The sequence below is a fragment of the Sarcophilus harrisii genome, chromosome 3 (assembly GCF_902635505.1).
Source record: "Sarcophilus harrisii chromosome 3, mSarHar1.11, whole genome shotgun sequence".
Lineage (NCBI taxonomy): Eukaryota > Metazoa > Chordata > Mammalia > Dasyuromorphia > Dasyuridae > Sarcophilus > Sarcophilus harrisii.
Genome location: NC_045428.1, coordinates 228486526 through 228506294, shown reverse-complemented (window position 1 = coordinate 228506294; position 19769 = coordinate 228486526). Strand labels below are relative to the sequence as shown.

Sequence of the window (19769 nt, the reverse complement as noted above, 5' to 3'; positions counted from 1 at the left end):
TTAATTTAAATATAATATTCGGGATCCTAAGAATCTAGCCATTTCTTTGAGACGCCCGCAGGGGGCAGTATGCACACGGTTTTCCTCTGCTAGACTGTGAACTCCTTGAGGGCAAGGACGCGTCGTCATCTAAGCTTGTATAATACCGCCCTGGTTTTGTGCGGACGCAATAAAAATTAAATGAATGAAACGGGGAACCCTGGTGGGGAAAGCCCTGGATTTGGAGCTAGGAGACCCGAGTTCAAATCCAGACTTTTAACAATGACTATTTAACCATAACAATGAACAATGACTAATCCTTTCCGTCCTTTAAACTTGCGATTTTCCCCATGTGCAAAATGAAATTGTCCGAAATTATTTTTAGGGTCATTGCTAGCTTTAAATCCTACACGTGCTCTAGGGCCCCAAAGGCTCCGGCATTCAAGAAAACAAGGTTACTCTTAATCGCTATTGTACAAAAATGAAAGTTTTCACCCTCAGTCTTTAACTTTCTGGTTGTTAGAGAGTGATATAGTGCCTGCAAATGAGGATGTTTAATGCGAGGACCTATGTAATTGGGGACATTTATTTGGAGGATTCTGAGGAAATGAAGATTAAAAGGAAAGGTGGCCATTTGATGCTGGAAAAGAATATAAAGTACAAATAGAAATATTACCTGCTTTCTATGTTTTAATGCATCAGTAATTATAGCTACCATTTATATAAGGTTTTAAGATTTATACTGCTTTACATGTTTCTCATTTAATCTTAACCACAATCTATATGAATGTTATGGAATATTATGTTCTGTAAGAAACGACCAGCAGGATGAATACAGAGAGGCTTGGAGAGACTTACACGAACTGATGCTGAGTGAAATGAGCAGAACCAGGAGATCGTTATATACTTCAACAACGATACTGTATGAGGATGTATTCTGATGGAAGTGGATTTCTTTGACAAAGAGACCTAATTCAGTTTCAATTGATCAATGATGGACAGAAGCAGCTACACCCAAAGAAAAAACACTGGGAAATGAATGTAAACTGTTTGCATTTTTGTTTTTCTTCCCGGGTTATTTTTACCTTCTGAATCCAATTCTCCCTGTGCAACAAGAAAACTGTTTGGATCTGCACACATACATTGTATCTAGGATATACTGCCACATATTTAACATATATAGGACTGCTTGCCATCTAGGGGAGGGGGTGGAGGGTGGGAGGGAAAAATGGGAACATAAGTGAGTGAAAGGGATAATGTTGTAAAAAAAATTACCCTGGCATGGACTCTATCATTAAAAAGTTACTATAAAAAAAAAAAAAAGAAAAGAAAACAAACAAAAAAAAAATCTTAACCACAATCCCCCTTTCTCCCTCCCACCCCATTTCAAAGAAGAAATTGAGACTGGAAGTTCAAATGACAAAAAAATGTCCTAGCAGAATTTGAATGCAGATACTTCTGACTTTCAGCACCTTATCCACCGCACCACCTAGTTTGCCCTATACTTTGAATACTCCCATGGAGGTCTTCTTTGTGACTAGCTAGTAGGAAAAACCGGGGCTAACTATAAGGTACTGTGGCAAAATAATAGAGAAAAAAGATAAAAGAAAATTGTTTCTGCGTTTGAATAACTTGGATTTTACTGGAGGAAGGAGATGGGGTGGAAAATACTAATTTTATAAAGTATATTTAGATCCTTACTGACATTTATTCCTATTCTTCCAAGTTCCTTATTGCTGCCTGCTCACAATCACCATATATCTTCCCATTGTCCTCTGTGTGATGCTCAACTTTAGTTCTTTAGAGCCTCTGTTCCATGTTTATTGTGATATAGCAGTATTAGTAGAACGTATTAGAAAGCTGGCCTTTGCATCCATGTAAATCTTAGAATAATTAAAGGAATTTTGCAATTTTTTGAAGGCAATTCTGGGTCTGACTCATTGTAAGCTTGTGCTCTTTTGTCCTAACTAGACTTAATGATGAACAGTCCCTTTAAATTATCCATCCAAATGTGTGTTGTCAATTAGTTAATAAGTATCTAAGAGTCTATTATGTGCCAGATAGTGTGCTAAGTGCTAGTGATACAAAGAAAGTGAAAAAAATAATCCCTGCCCTCAAGGAGTTTATATTCTGGTAAGAGAGACAATATTACACACAACCATATACAATTAAGATATATGTAGGACATATGCAGGCAATTTTAGCTTATAAATCAGTAAAACAATAAGCTAAAATCAAGTCTAAGTTTAAAAGCGCTTAGTCATTAAGCCAGCCCTATATATAATTCTATATCCTAACATTTACAGTTAATACTGATTTCAAAACCATTAGTATTAAACTCTGCTATAATATTTGAAATGAATGCAGTTAGCGTTATTTTCAGCATCAGATTTCCTGTTGATTTTTCAGTCAGATTTTTAAAAATGTTATTTTTAAGAAGAAAAACTAGAATTTAAAGTCATTTTGACTATTATACATAATTCAAATTACCATAGAGGACATAAGAAGAAAACACTGTCTGCATCAAGAGAAAGTACTGATAATGGAAGTATGTATAGAATGATTTTACATATATACGTATATATATGTGTGTGTATCTCTATATACACATACATATATTGCTGTCTTAATGATAGCCATCTCTAGGATGGTGGCTGGTGTGAAGAAGAAAAGGAGAAAAAAACAAGAAATTTACAAAATTCTTTTATTACATATTTAAAAGGGTATGGGACAGGGACCCTTACCCAAATTAAAATCAAAGATTATCAAGATATGTTGGAATCCTTACAAAGTGTTAACTCATTAGAGTTGATAGAGACAATAATTATCTAATTTAGCATGGTTCAGTATGATTGATCTGATCTTACAAGGAGATGTTATGAGCCAGAACTTGAAACAAGGTGATAACTCAAGGGAGATGTTAGAATCCTAGTATTAACTCAATGGAATAGATACAATGCTTATTGGTCCACACATTAGAGAGAATCCTTACAAAGTGAGAAATCAGTTGCCTAATTTAGCATGGTACTTAGCAAATTCTCTAACTCACTAATGTATTTAAGTACTCATTGGAGTTCACAAGTATGGGAGATTTACAAAGTTAACTTTGTAACTTTGTGAATTCACACCTCCCTTAATCTCTCCCTCAGAGGAGGAGTCATCCTTTAAGAGATCATATATAAGAAGCTGACAGAGGATCGGTCAGTTAGTTCAGAAGATTGACAGAGAGGGGAGGACTCTGGGAGGAAGCTCACAAGCCCACTCTCGGAGGTGGAGTCAGATTCATTCCATCTTCCATCTTTCTGCTGGCTGGAGGCTGAAGGACAAACCTTTGGATTTTGAGACTTTCGGAGGGAGCTCTTGGAACCAAGCAAAGAGATAGGCCACCAAGAAAACTAACTGGGCTATTTTGGAGGAAGCAATAAAAGATCTGAACTTTTAACACCTGGCTGTATTTGAGGTGATTATTACTTTTAACTGAAACTAAGGCTGCCTCCAGAAAACCTCCCCAAGAAACCTGTTCCCACGGAGAACCATATTATAATAAAGAAGAGAACACCACAAAGATAAAAAGCAGAATTTATTTCGAGCTTGTGAGAAAGGGCAGCTCCCAATGACAGCAGTATCAGTACAGGAGTACAAAGCACAAGCTCCAAAACAGAATTATATAGACCCTAATTCAGAAGCCCCCACCCCCTTTTGATCTTTTCTCCTATTGGCTGGAAGTCCAGGCTTACATTTTAAAATGTTGAAATCCATCCAGAGACTAATTAAAAATCTACCCAGAGACAAAGAATACTAGCCAATGATGCTCGCTAGAATACTAGCAATGATGCACCATATTAGGAACTTGATGCTAATTATGCCAAAAATGGCAAAGAGAAGAAGAAGGAATGTACATTTATCTAAAATAATCTGAACATCTTCAACTTTTGGCTGTAGTACAACTTGTAAAGTTTCAACTTATACTTATGTTATCCCATTCAAAAGGAATAGCAAGTTGTATGTAATGGATTTGCAGTTTCACATGCAATCATCTTATTATACTATTTTATAGAGATGCTTGTTTTATTCCATAAATTAAAAATTAAATTAAAACTTATTTTTAGTATTTAGCACCATGATCTAGAAAAGAGCAGAGGTGAGATTTAAACCATATTGTCCATTAGATTTTCTTGGTAAAGATATTGGCATTATTTGCCATTTCCTTCTTCAGTAGACAGAGACAAACAGGTTAAATGACATACCAAGGATCACATAGCTAGTGACTGTCTGAGCCAGATTTAAATTGAGGTCTTCCTGACTCCAATCCAGCACTATTCACTAAGCCATCTCTAGCTGCTGGTACTTTGTGGGAAAAGAACCTTTAATATATTGTTCTCCTTGAAATCAAATGCTGTTTCATAATCAGTAATCTATAAACACAGTGAGATTGCCTATTCTCTACATTTTTCAGTTAATTATAAAGTGATAAAGACATGTTCATTGCTCCCTATTAATACCTTTAACATGTGTTTGGGACAAAAAGACCTACCCAAAGTGATTACTACAGAGATCACTCCTAGAAAGCAGAATTTATTAGAATCAAGAGAAGGGGACCCATTCTAGTCTGTGAGCCAAATTCACAGCAGGAGAGAGCCACTCCCTTGAAAATGTTCACAGCTTTTATACATTTCAGACAAAGAACCTCCAAAATCCCCCCCTTTATATGGTATGATTGGTCACATAAACCTTTATTCCCCTATTTGGTCAGTGGAATGCAGTAGACAAGGTGATATACAGCATCGGCCACATAATCCCTTCTTTGGACAATGGAATGCAGTCCAGGTCTTATCTAAAAATCACGGGACTGTGGCCTAGAGGCTTGATCTACTTTTAGTTAACAGTCTCTGATCAATATATGATTAACCTGTAAGTTCTTCTCCTTTCCACACACATGGATACTTTCGAATTGTGCATCTTTTTTTTTTAATATATTTGGAAGAGTAAGCATAAGCATTAATAGATTTGTTTGTTTGTTTGTTTGTTTTTTAAGTTCTCTCAATGATCTTTTTTAAGTGTTATAAAGGTCTGAAATTTTTGGCATGTTTTTGAAATCTTCCACTCTTTCACATTACTTATATTGAAAATCCCTCAATTAGTCCCACACTTATGTCCCCCCTAGCACCACTCTCCTTTATATGTAGTTATGTGTGGTATCCAATATGGCTGCTTTCCTAGTCTTTGTTCTCTTTAGAGTCATTTATACTTCCCCTACAAACAAATCTAGGATCGTAGATTTGGGGTTTAAGTATAGTGGATCCTTTGTCCTTGATGAAAAAAAAATAAATTATTGTAATAGTTTTTACTTATCTTTTCCATTTTTCTTTTGCTTATTAAAGTACTTCCATTTTTGTCCTCAGAAGCCCTTGGGATAGTTTTGCCAAATTGAATGTTTTGCCAAGTTTTCTTTAAACTGGTTGTACCCTCCAATGCTTCTCTTTCTCTATGCTTTACTGCAAATAATCATCCATCATCCTTCTTTGTTAAGACTTTACAGACATGTTTCTATTCTAACCTGATCTTGTCTTTTGACAGCCCCCTCTCTCCATCTGGCAAGTTAAGTCAGATGTTTGCCAACTGTGGCCTTTTTTTGGTCTCCATGTTGTGGCAATTCATTCATATTAGTTAAATTTCTTTATAAAAGTACTACAATTAGTCATGGTAATTATTATGTCATATATGTTGTCTACTTTCCAGTTTTGACTATCATTTTTTTGTTTAAATGATTCACAATTGATACTGTCTCTTTTTTTTTTTTAATTACCATTCTTTCTTTTTTCACTATTTCCAATCTTAGCTCTGATAGTAGTCTGATGGTTTGACTGACTCTACATAGACTATAGTTTAGGAATAACTTTCACATCAATAATAAGTCTTTTCCTGTATGTACAAATAAAATCTATTTTGCTAATTTTGATGCTCTCCATATCTAGGTCCCAATCAATTTCTTTCTCAAAGGAAGTGATCATGGTGAAGAGGGGACCCTGAAACTCTAAAAATCCTTAAAGGAGAAAATCTTCAACTCTGCCTCAGTGAGGGACTCTGCCCCAAGGGACAAACAGTTTCATCCTTATTATCTGGGTGGAGTCGGTTCAGTCCTCATTGAATTCAATTCAAATTCCAGCTCAAGCTGAATCCCATCCAGGAGCCAATTTGGGACTCCACCCACAAGCCCCCTTCTGCTTGTAGCCAAAGCTCCCATTATAAAAGAGCCAAACTAAAATCCTCTCTTTGCAAAGGTTCCAAACATGCCATGCTATGCCATGCTATGCCAAGGAGCCTCTGTCCACTGGAACATTCTTTTCAGTGCCATCTTCTCTTTATCCTCCTAACCAGATTTTATGACTCTCTTGTCAGGATTTCTAATCTTACTTCCAATCCCCATCATAAACCTCTTTTATCAATCTAGATTTTGGGGTCTATAAATTCTTTTACAGAGAACCTCCGTGCCACCAGAAAGGAGTCCCCAGAACTCCCTATCCTTGCGCCAAATGCTAAGGGGTTGTAGGGGAGCCATACTTCTCCATTTGGTTCCCTGAACCCCGAACCTGCCACTAGACCTTATCGTTTTACTCCCTGACCACCAGAAACCCTAATTTCATTTTGGTTCCCTAAATCTAAACCTTATCAATGAGATAAAGGCATAAGGCTTCAGTTTAATCTCTAATCTTTGTTCTGTCTTATTTTGTCTTCTTGAACCATATGTTTTGTAAGCAAAAATATATATTCAAAGTCATTTCATAAGGGAGATAATTATAGAATTGATCAGGAAAAATTTCACATAAGAGATGTCCTTGAATTGTGCTTCAGTGGAAACTAGGGATTCTGGTTAAAGAAGATGAGATTGGAGTGGCTTTTTTGTTTGGTTGGTTGATTTTTTACTTTCTTTGTTTCCCTACCAGTTAGCAAGTTCCCAAAACAGAATAGGAACTTAGTAAATGCTTACAATTTATTAATGTTATAAACTGACATTAATAATGTAATAACTATTAGCTGATATGAAATGCCCCATTTGATCTTGCTTAGTATGGTCTACAGTGTAATTATAGCCCTGCTTAAAAGAATATATGATTGCTTTGGCAGTTATTTAGTCTGGGCATGTGGTCTCTGATCCTAGAATAGAAGAAAGCTACCTTTACCGTATAGAGATAAAAACTGAAGACCTTGGCTTATAGTATAATAAGATAGCTCCAACTATCACATTGATTATTTCTTGCCAATATCTACTCTTGGACATAGGGGGCAACCTAATCATGAAGACATTCATTTTGTGAGTGTGAGCTGCAGAATCCTTTTATAAAGCAATATCTTTTAGAACTTGCTGTAGAAGTACTACAACTCAATATCAGTGCCACGTTGTACAGTATAAGCACTGAAGAAAACTTGGTCAAAAGCATGTACAAGGAAATAAGAATGCGAAGAAATGCTTCAGAATAATGAGGAAAGCCCAAAATCCTTAGAACAAATGATTTATTTGTAGTATCTATACTTCCAAAAACTCAGCCTCTTTTCAATCACTCTCTCCCTTTTGCAGTCATCTTTTTCTATACTAACCAGATAACTGCGATTTAATACTTTGTGTGACCTCAGGCATGTCACTCAATCATATCTCCTCTGAATCTGAATTTGGGATTCTCTGGTCTTATTAGTGGGTTTGTGATCTCCTTTCTCACTGATATTTGAACCATCTAATATGTGTATAAGTGTATCTTATATATTCATAGCTATTTTCATGTTCTTTCCTGACTGTCTTGCTGTGGGTGGGAAGGGGTCTTCCTCTATCTGCTGTGGTTTATTTAAGGATCCATTTAGCCCTGCTTGGTCAAACCATTACTGCTATTTATAGTTGTAATACCAGCTTCTGAGACCATGCTTAAAAAGATATGGGGGAACACAACCTCACTTTAACAGTCCTCCACTCACAGAACCCCAGAACAAGAGGGAACTTTTTAAAAATTCTCTCATAAATTTTCTCTTTTAACACTTTTTGCCCACAACCTCAAGAAGTATAGGGTATTGCTTGGAGGGAGAAAAATTTCCACTCTTTAATTTTCTCTTCCTATTATCAATTGGTCTTGGAATGACATTTTTTGAAAGCAAAGCGTTTTAAGACATTATCTTAAGAATTAATGTTTAAGGTATAATTTTAAAAGGGAGTATGTACTGGGACTATACGATCACTGCCCAATTAATTTGAACTCCTACAAGGTAAAAATAACTTATGTGCTTACCTAAATTCTAAGCAAGCATTCTTAAAGAATCCCCAGTGACTTTATGGTCTTAGATGGTGCCAAAGTTATTTAGAAGCAGAGATTTTACAACAAGAAGGGACTTCAGAGATTATTTAATTCAAATCCCGTGTTTTTTAGATAAGGAATTTAATAAAATTCATACAGGGATTTCTGACTCCAAAACCAATGATTTTTCACACATCAGTATTCATTTCCTATTCTCCAACTGTATTCCATTTTATACAGATTCAGATTAGATTAAATGGTCTTTGAAATAAATTACATGTTGAGTACTTTTCTAGCACAGAGTCTGATTTCAGATTTAGAAAATTACTAAGATGATCAAACAGCAGAGATAGAAGACATGGCAATGCTGTGATGGTGTCTGAAATAAAAACTACTTTGGAGAACACTATGGTCTTTGGATACTGTTATCATTTTAACTGTTATTTAATCAATTACTAAAAAGAAAACTTTCTAGGCCAGTGGAACTCTCTCCTGAGCAATGGAAATGAAACAACTTATTCACTAAAATGTTTAAAGCAATTGTTTGATTTGGGTGTCTAAATTGCCTTAGTCTTTACCATTCCAGTATTTGTCTCTGTGAAGAAATAGTGAATTTTAACATATGATGCTCCTAAGACTAGAGTGACAGCACCTCCACAAAGCTCTTTAAGGTCTAATTCCCATAATATCATCCCCTTAGGCAGAGTATCAATCAATCAGCCAACCAATTTTTTATTGAATGCTTATTTGAGTTGTGTGTGTGTGTTTTTTTAATATTGCCTTGCATTGTAAGTAATCTAAAAATAAGTACAAGACAGAATCCCTACCTCCAAACAGATTGTAGGGGGTTTACTGGCAACAGTTAACTACTTTTTCTTTTGTAGGGAGAAAAAGGCAGATTGTCCTCTGAGGCTTTAGGTCAGATTCCTGAGACCCTTCAGTCCAAATGAATTCTCACTTGTGCTATTCTCTATTTAGGGTATGCAAAGCAAAATTTAAGCATACGCTAAGATATATCTGAGGTTTTTCAAGGTTATCAGGAATTTTTAATAAGTAATATATCTTTTTCTTCAAAAGTAAAGTAAGATGGCAGGACAAACCTGAAATATAGGCTCTTTTTTTTTCTGTTTCAAATCATCTTTTGAGTTTCTTTTTATATGACTTATATTGATTCTTTCTTCTTCCTCTTATTTGCTTCAACTGGATTAAAAGATAACTCCCAACAGGGAAGAAAATCAACAGATGTAATGTAACCCTTAAGATGTCCAAGTTCCAAAGGACACACTTGCAGTTTCCCTTAAACCTCATCCATCACTATCTGAAGAGAGGCCTGAATGTTGACAGAATAGAAGCAGGGACTTGTATTTACCTGAGGAATATATTAGAGTACTTCATTTTGGGGCTCTTGGAACTGACTGGCAATGCTTTTATTGAAAATTAAATGGGAAAATGTTAAGGTATCTAAACTCAAACCCAGTCACAACCAGATGGCAGTAGGCAATGATGAAGAGCCTAAGACTCCAAGTGCAGCTGTCACTGTTGCAGAGGGAGAGGTCATATTTAACCTTCTCCCTCAGCTGGTGTCCTAGACAAGCAAGAATTCTGAATATTGCTTATCTTTGATGCTTACAGATGGCCCCCATGCAGGAAGACTGGAATATTGGAAGGCGGTACAAAAGTTTTCATGGGGGATGAGAAAGAAGTTGTTCCTATCATAACTTATTTTATCTGGAATTTCTAGTTTTTATCTGGTCTATTTGTCCTCTGGAATTAAAAGTTAATATATAGAGATGGGAAATATTTTGGCTATTTTCTTTTTTTTGTTTTATTTCAGGAAGAAGGAACTTAGATAAGGTTGTTATATAAATGGGGCAAATCCCACTTTCCAGTCCTACTCTTCCAGACCAAATGTGATATTGAACATCTATGTATATCTATATACACATGCATATCTATATTAATATTTATTGATAAACTTCCCAATATTATTTACATGCTCATATACCAGCAATAAGCAGGTAAAAAAACAAATAAAATCTTAATTGATAATGACAATAACTATAAAGATACATATAAGCTATTTTTAATTAATTAATTTGTTTTTATATACATTGATTTATGAATCATGTTGGGAGATAAAAATTAGAACAAAGGGAAAAATCATGGAAGAGAAAAAAAGACAGAAAAAAGAAGTGATCACAGCATGTGTTGATTTACATTCAATTTCCATAGTTCTTTCTTGGATATAGATGGCATTTTTTATCCAAAGTCTGTTAGGATTGCTTTGGACATAGAAGCTATTTGAAAGGAAAAGTACACAACACTAATGATATGAATAAAGGAAAGTTTTCCTATTGTGTCACAAAGATTTAATCATAAAAGTCAATCAAGAGAGGACTTGCTGGACCACCCCCCCCCCAAAAAAAACCCATAGAAATAAACATACAATTAGAGAACTAATGAATAGAAGTATGTATAAAATGATTTTACATATAATATATATTTGTGTCTATTAGTACCCATCTCTAGGGAGGGGATGAGAGGAAAAGAAAAAGAAAGAACATTACATGATAACTTTATTATATATTTAAAAGGAATAACAAGTTATAAATGTTATATTTGCAGTTTTGTGTTTATTATACTATTTTATTTCATAAATTAAAAAAAATTAAAAGAAAGAAGTTGGAATAGCTTACTTATTCCAAATGTGGAAGGATCATATTTTTAAGTATTTAGAGCAATGGATGAAATCATCAAAGATAAATTTGATGGATTTGATGACATACAAATAAAAATGTTTGTATAACAAAAACCAATCAAACATTCTTATGAAGTTAAAGGAACCTATCAGGACCCTTACACTAAATAAATACTGAATATTTCCTGATTTCCTGATTCTGGCCAATCTCTTGGGCGCTTTGGGGCTAGCTTCAAGCAGTGCTGAAGGGCTTGCTATCTACTAAGAATAACTCAGCTGGTTGTTGAACTGGAGGAACTGAAGACTCATTGGGTTCACAAAAGGAATTAAACCACCGTTCTTTCTCTTTCTTCCATTCTAATTATGAAATGTGAACCAAGTCTAGAGCTGCATCTTGAAATTCTGGTTGGAGAAAAAGCATTTGGATTTGTATCCCATAGTCCCTATATGTGATTTTAAACATATCCTGCCTAAGAAAACCTGAGCTTGGGTTTGGGCTATTTCTTTGATATCTCCTTTCCAAAACAACAACCTCTTTGAAATGGATGTGTATAGGAAGTGGCCTTCAAATACAACAGGTTGCATCTTTGGGAATGGTAGTTTTCTGTCAGCTCTACACTATCATTGCCCTCCAAATCCAGACCTCTAAATTTCACCTTCAATTATTTCCACTGTTAGCATCTACACCCGCAGCTTCTACAAACAATTTCTTTGGATACTACTACCACAACTTTTCTGACTGTATAGCTATGATGCCATGATCCTGTATTATTTCTGTAAAGCATCCTTTCAAACCTGCTGCCCAGTGATAGAGAAGCTTCCTATGTTAATGCACATGTCCACATACAGCACTCTCATTTCCAGGATCGTAGCTCATATTGTTCTGGGAATGTGACTATGTCAACTAAGTGCTAAGGAGGCCAAAGGCTCCAACTTTATCATTGCTGTGGCCAACTTGGTTAAAAACCCAGCTTTGCTTGCTGAGAATATAATAATCAAGGTATTACTGTATTTGTAGTCTAGTTATTTAGGAGAAATAGTCTATTGTAGTAAGAAACCAACTATTAGACTTAGGGTTTAGGAAGATTTAAACTTAGGTTTAAATTTGAATCCAGCCTTTCATATTTACTTTTTTTGTGCCTCTGCCTGTCTGAGACTGTTTCCTCCAAAGGGTTGCTGTAAGGATCGACTGAGATAATATATATAAAGTGCTTTGTAAAGCTAAAATCATTATATTAAAGATAGTTTTGTTTTTAACATGCAAGCACATTATTGCCCTCAACTAAAGGACAAAACTATGTTATTATTTTCTATTCCCTATAGTTCTAGGGAAGCTAAGTATCACGGAAGGTAGAGTACTAGGCTTGGAATCCTTGAAGTCAGGAAGAACTGAATTCAAATCTGTCCTGAGACAGCTGTGTGACTCCAGCCAAATCACTTAATCCTGTTTGCCTCAATTTCCTCATCTGTAAAGTGAACAGAAGAAGAAACTAGGAAAACAGTCTCATATCTTTGCCAAGAAAATCCCAAATGGGATCATGAAGAGTCAATTATAACTGAAATGAATGAATAACAACAAAAAAGACACACCATAGATGTCTAATAAATGCTGACTGAATGAATTAAAACAATATTTTAATGAAATAATGTTTGTTTTAAGAAACACTATAATAGAGGTATCTAATAAATGCCGAGTAAATTAATAAAAGAAAATAAAATTAATGAAATTAAGTCTGTTTGAGATATCTAGTGAGATAATAGAAATATTCTGGATTTCCAAAGTCCAGAAGTAGAAACCAAAAACATTTTGTTCATGCTTTCCCTTCCCAACATTGTCATTTCTAGTTTCAATATTGTTTCAATCTAGTAGAATCTTCTCTTGTAACAAATAAGTGCATTTAAGAAAAAGAGACCAATACACTAACAATGTCTAAAATGTAACACTGTCACTTACTGTCCACCACATCTCTATCAAATGAAGAGAAATATATTTCATAATCAGGATCAAGACTGCTAACTGCATTGTCTTGAGTTCTCATATCTCTTGATATTCTTTTCTTTTACATTATTATGGTCATTTCTTAGGTTGTTCTCTGGGTTCTGCTTGGTTTTATGCATTATTTCATACAATTCTTCCTAAGTTTTCCAGGATTCTTCACGTGTATCATTTCTTAGAGAAGTATGATATTCCGTTATTTTTGTACATTACATTTTTTTCAATCATTTCCCAACAAATTGCTATTCACTTTATTTCTAGGTGTTTGGTGTTCTTACTTTATTTATTTGTTTGGTTTTTCTTTGGGGGGCTGTTTCTAGTTTGTTGTTTTGGGTTTTTTAAAACATCACTAAAATGCTATTAGAGACACTCTGATATATGAACTTTCTCCTCAACCACAGCAATCTCAGTTTTCTATGTATAATTATCAGGTGCCAGCAAAGCAAAGTCAATTATCCATTAGTTTGAGGACATTGCTATATATGTCTGAGGAATTCCCTCCTCCACTCCTCCACATGGACAATGCTTCCTAAGAAACTCATTCCTTTTGTGGGTCATGTCTTTCCTTCAAAACCTTCTGAGAACAGAATAAAAATAGTATCTTATTTCTGCTCACTTGCTTCTGAGGTTACACTAGCTTTCATTTACCAGTAAAATCTTCTACTAAGAGACTACATCTCTTTCAAGATACTCATTAAAATAGCCCAATAAACTCTCCTTTCCCTTAAATGTGCTTTTCTGAACCCTCAGGTTCAGCCTTCTTTTCTTACTCAACTATATGTATTGTCACTGAAACAGAAAAATTCCTTCTCTTTTTTGAAAATCTATACACGAGTCATGTAAAATGTAATAGTCTGGATTTACATGAATCAGCAGTTTTTCACATTAAATATATAAGAAGGTTAAGTGAGCATATAGGTCACAGACTAATACTTTCTGAATGAATCTAAGAGTCTAGAGTGACTAGATAACCCAAAAATATATTTGATTTTCTCCCTGAGAGAAGAAAAGTGAAAGAGAAGAATATACCACCTGTTTTTCTTCTCAGTCAGCAGGACTTAATCAGCTTCTGAATATAAATTAGTTAGAATAAAGTCCTTCTAAATTCTCCTTTTAAGAACTTTTTTCAACTAAGAAAAGTCATGAAGGTTAAAACTGAAAAATGAAAAAAGCAAACTTTTTAGTCCTAAAGAACCATAAAAAGAGATTACATTCCAAAAAAAAAAGCAGAGTGAACATTTTGAGATTCTTAGAAAAAATCAATATGATAGCATTTTTAAAATGAAATAGTGAGATTCCTGTATTAGAATTTGGATTATAAATATTCAAAAGGATAGAATTCAAAGTTAGAAAATGTAAGGGAAAGAAAAATAATAAGCATTTGAGGGGGCTACAGAGTCCAAAGATAGAAAATGTGAGGGGAGGGGAAGTAACCTTACAAACTAAATTTTGGTTAATCTATTCCATTCATACCTGTCCCCTATGTTTTTGTAGGTAGAACTCTACCAAAGCTTCACCTGGAAAAAAATGTTTTTTACTGGGGCAGACAATGAAGTTGATCTTATAATAGGCATCCTACTTATTCGTTTTAGGTTTTTTAATAGTTCAGAAACATTCATACCTGAGACCAATCTTTGTGGGATTGAGTGAGCCAGGTGTCATCAATATTCTCATCCTAGGAGAAGAGTGGTCCTCATGTCCCACTACAGCAAAGCAGTTAAAATGGGAAAATATCAAGTACAAGTTCAGAATTTCTTGCATTTGAGATTAGAGTTCTTCCTTAATTTGTTTTTTTTTTTTTCCTTTTATTGTTGGAACAGATTATTACAGGTAAGGACTGCTTCTTTGTTGGTACAAGAATTGATTTTCTCTGTGTGTGGATCACTGCAAATATTTCGGTTAAAGCAGGTACACCTTTTAAATGAACAGTTTTTCTATAGTTAGAATGAAGACTAGAAGTTTTCAAGAGTAAAAGAAATCTTAGTTGACCATGGGTAGACTTACTGTGTGAGCCATTCTTTCTCTTTTGGGGTTCAACAACCTGAGCTGTAATGAATTGTGGTATCAATTAATCTGATATTTAAACTTCCTAACCAAGGCTTTGGGGCCAATGAACAACAATGAAACCTTTGACTAATTCTATCTGGCTTTTCATAAAAAGGGAATTATAGTTACAAAGAATAAATAATATGTTGTTGGGCGTGAGGTACTTACAGCTTAAATTGTCAAGCATTTATTAAGTGACTACTATATGCCAGGGTCCATTTTAGTAACTAGAGATATAAAGAAAATATAAAGATGACATAGGTCCCTGCCCTTGAAACCTTTTTCCTCCACAATCAATGAAAATGCCTTTAGGAAAAAAAATAATGGTGTCCTAACTGATAGTACAATATAGCATTCATAGAAGACAGAAAAATATTTTGGAGAAATATGGAAGAACTGGTATTCCAGGAAAAGGTAGAGTTAATACTTAAGGAGAGAAATTATCTTAAATCCTCAAAAGAAGGGTAATTAGAAGGATCTAAATACTTGCAGCTCAAATCTTTCAGAAAGGTTTTTCCTCCATTCAGCTCGTCTGTCTTCTCCCTAACCTACTCTACCCCAAACTCAATTTGTTCATTTTTCTTTTTAAAATTTAATTAACAGAATTTATCATCTCTCCCTCCCTCGTACCTCTGTAATTGAAAAAAAAACAAAAAACAAACAAACCTTTGTAATAAATGTATGTAGTCCAGCAAAACAAATTTGTTAACTGGCCACAACCCCAAATTTGTGTCTCATTTTGCATTTTTAGTTGAACCCCTTTCTTTTAGGAAGTGGGTAACATGCTTCATCATGGTCATTATATAGATTAGAGTTCTTAAAGTCTTTCAAAGTTGTTTGTCTTTACAAGGTACAAAATGTTCTAACTTTGTTCCCTTCAGTTAATATAATTTATACAAGTCTTCCCAGCTTGTATAAGCTGTCCTTTTCATTTCTTCTCATCACACACAAGTATTTCATTATCTTATAATTTGTGTAGCCCTTCTCTAATTGATAAAAATGCCCTTATTTTCTAGTTCTTTGCCACTATAAAAAGAACAGCTGTAAACATTTTTTTTTTTTTTTTTTTTGGTATATTAAGTCCTATTTCTCTTTCTTTGATTTATTTGAAATGTAGATCAAGGGGTATGGACAGTTTGGTGACTGGGAGCATAGTTCCAAATTGCTTTCTAGAATGGACTTTTCCATGTCTTCTTAAGACAGCAAGAATCTTGAAGGCAGAAGCTATTTCCTTGTGCCTCCCCACCCCTCTAACACCTAGTTCTTGAAGGTATCATTCTCCAGTGGTGATAATGCCAAACATCTAATAAGAAATTGGTGACTTTGTTGACTTAAAAGTGAAGAAAGGAGGGGTTTTCTGGAATGCTTTCAATTGTACAAAGGGTTCTGAAGTAAAAAGAATTAGGTATCTTTCCGCTAGAAGCAGTACAGGGAACAATGAGAAGTTGTACAGAGATATAGTCATTCTAATGACTAGTTCAGTCATTTTCAGTAATGTCTGAATCTTATATGAGCCCATTTGAGGTTTTCTTGGCAAAGAAAGTAGGGTGATTGTCCTTTTCCTTCTCTAGCTCATTTTACAGATGAGGAAATTGAGGCAAATATAATTAAGTTGCTTGGACAGAGTTACACAGCTAGTTAATTACAAAGCCAGATTTGAACTTGAGAAGATGTGTTCCTGACTCTAGGGTTGACACTCTATCTGCTGAAGCATTTCCTAGGTCCTAATAAGTAGAATTTCCAAAAAGGAAATTATTCTGCCCTTCTTCCTTGAAAATCTTCAAATATAGGTGTTTGAATTTTTTTGTTTTGTGGTGTATCTTTTTGGAAGGATAGTGAAACTTATGGACCCCTTCTCAGAATGATATTTTTAATTGCATAAAATAAATCACCAAGAAAAACCCAATTATATTAAAATATGACTATCGAATAATAAATTTAAAATTTTTCATGGATTCAAGATTAATAACCTCTCTTCTAGCTGTACTTGTATGGTCCATTTTTTTTCCCCCAGGGATACTATGACGAATTCTCATTCAGGGATGGGTTTAATTAATTGATCTAGAGAGGAAATATAGTGTAGTAGATAAGGCACAAGAGCAGAACCAGGAAGATCTGAGTGCAAATCTCACTTCAAGCACTAGATAAATGACCCTGGTCAAGTACCTTAACCTCAAATTCCTTAACTTTGTGCTTGAGTTTTTCTTATCTACAAAATGAGAGTATTGGACTCAGTGGACCTTGAGATATATTCTAGCTCTATGATTCTATGATCTGCTGATGTATCAACAAACTGTGATTCTCAGTATAGAGAAATACTGGAGTAATGTTTATAATATCACAAGAATAAGCAAGCTTTTTTTTTTTTTTATTTTTCCCAGCTGAATGAACATGTCTACATCAGGCAAAATAAATAAGAAGAAAAATCCATCCTTCAAGATCTTTAAATCTGACAGGGCTGGCTTGCAGTTCCCAATAGGTCGAATCTATAAGTATTTAAAGACTGGAAACTATGCTGAAAGAATCAGTATTGAAGCCCCTGTCTTTCTGGCTGCTGTGATGGAATATCTGACCACAGAGTTGCTGGAGGTATCTGGTAATGTTGCTCAGCTGAACAAAAAAGTCCGTATCACTCCTCGGCATATCCAGCTAGCTCTTCAAAATGACAAGGAACTTCGTGAGCTCGTGGCTGCTGCAACAATTCCTGAAGGTGGGGTGATGCCCCACATTCATTTCCAACTACTTTCCAGGAAGACTCGAGCTCTACCAGATGAGAAATCCTCTTCCATCCAAAAGGTCTAGCTATTTCCAGAGAAAAAGAAAATGGGAAATCCTTGGAACTTTTCTCTTCAGACATGTATTGCTTGCTCTAAGCAGGTTCAGTTTGCTTGGAAAGGTTGATAGGTGATAATTTGAGTTTTTAATTTTTTAATGAGTCAGATTTTTAGAAATGCATTATAATAAAAAATGCTCGCTTTTTTTATGCTTTAAGTTGGTCTGTAGAATTCCTCCTAAAGCTAAAACATTTATCAACCTGGGATTCTAATTACTCTGAGTATATTTAAAGGGAAAAAACACTATTTCCTTTTCTTCTCAGTCTTCCATTTTAGAGTAGGAAGAAAACTTTCTTCTGTCAATACAAGATCGGTTTTCCTTAAAAAACAAAATTAAAAGGGAATTTACTCGTGGAGAAATGGGCCTGCTTTAGGCAGATGAGTTTTGGGGGTTTTTTTGTTTGTTTTGTTTTGTTTTTTTAATAACCTAAACAGTCCTGCTAGCCAATAAAGAAAACATTATATTATATTGTTAACCTAGTTATATTGAGCAAATCACCAAATGAAACTTGAGATAATTATTTAGGTCTACATTTCTGCTCTTTAAAAGAGTTCTAACACTGGAATTAAACCTAAGGAGTTGAAGTGTATCCCATAACAAAGGGCTGATAGATAAATGAAAGTATTTAGGGTTGGATTTAGTGTTAATTTAGTTTTTCATCCAGACCTGTGAATTCACATCAAGATTATCAGTGAAAATTTGATCTCCCTAGGCAAATTGGCAATTCTTCTATAACTTCATCTTAGAGAATTAGATAGGAACAATCAGAGGTTATGACTTGCCTAATGTCACACAACTTGTACAGATCAGTGGAAGGATTTGAATCCAAGTCTTCTATACATTAGATTTACATATATACATTTAATCATGCTCATTAAACACATTAAAATTATAGAAAGATGTACAATCCATGCTTATTGTCTGGGTACTTCCATCTTTGAAATTAATCTTATGATGAAAGATATTCACAGAAGTGAATATTATGATCTTGAAATAGCTCAGATAATCACTATTTTCAGGAAAACACAATAGTTCAGTATGTATTTCTGGAAAATATTAATGTTTTTAGTTCATTTATATTTTAATTCTTTGGCTTTAATTCAGATTCAAGAGATCAATATAACTTTTTTTGGCTCAGGCTTCATCAACAGTTCCTAATTCTAAATTCACTAGTCTGCCAAAAACTGTGACTAGTTTGTTTTTAAGAGGGATGGACCACAGAAGAGGGGAGAATCCCTTTTAGGAAGGGAGAATCTGTTGTTAATGGCTAAAAGAACAATAAGCAGAACATAAGGACTATTTTTTGTTGTTGTTGTTGTAGTATTTTTGTTATTTTTTTTTTTTCCAATCACAGAAGAAAGTAGGCTCTGGTGTCTTGATGCTACAAGTCCACTATAATTTTATTTCCTGCTGTCTTCACAATTCATATTTAGTTATTAACATTTTTAGGTTACACAAGTAGAGTTTGACCTCTGTTAGTCAAAAAGGGTTGAACTCAAACTGGGCTATTAATGAATTAGAATATTTCTTATACTATATCTCCAAATTTTTCTCCCATTAATACTTCTCTAGTCTCATTGAGACTCCTCTATGCCAAACCAGTATTGTCTTGTTCTGCAGACCCCTCTGGCTCACTCCTACCCACCTGCTTTTTGTTCTTGTTATTGCCACTGCTAAGAATTCCATTTTCCCATTAAATTTTCCATTAAATAATGATTATAAAAATTCTAGAGTAGCAGAACCCACAAAATGACAAAGTGAAACAATTTTCCAGCTCAAAACAACCTAAAAATCAGCAGGAAAGGTCTATTCCAACAGGTGAAAGTGAAGTACAGGATATGTCAGTGCAGCCCCTGCCCCAGCAAACCAGGAGCACTTGGGCAACTGAATCACCAAGGTGAGAGCGGATCACAACCCTCCGTTGCTCATCATATTG

General features: G+C 34.7%; 1 protein-coding gene across 1 annotated transcript; it reads left to right on the top strand.

Annotated features, from left to right (window-relative positions):
* The first annotated feature begins 14653 nt into the window (after window positions 1-14653).
* On the top strand, window positions 14654-18575 carry LOC100924828 (histone H2A-beta, sperm-like). The gene is made up of 2 exons (XM_031964157.1): window positions 14654-14782; window positions 17380-18575. The coding sequence occupies exon 2, from the start codon at window positions 17384-17386 to the stop codon at window positions 17798-17800; it is 417 nt and encodes a 138-aa protein (XP_031820017.1). The 5' UTR covers window positions 14654-14782; window positions 17380-17383; the 3' UTR covers window positions 17801-18575.
* Window positions 18576-19769: the final 1194 nt, after the last annotated feature.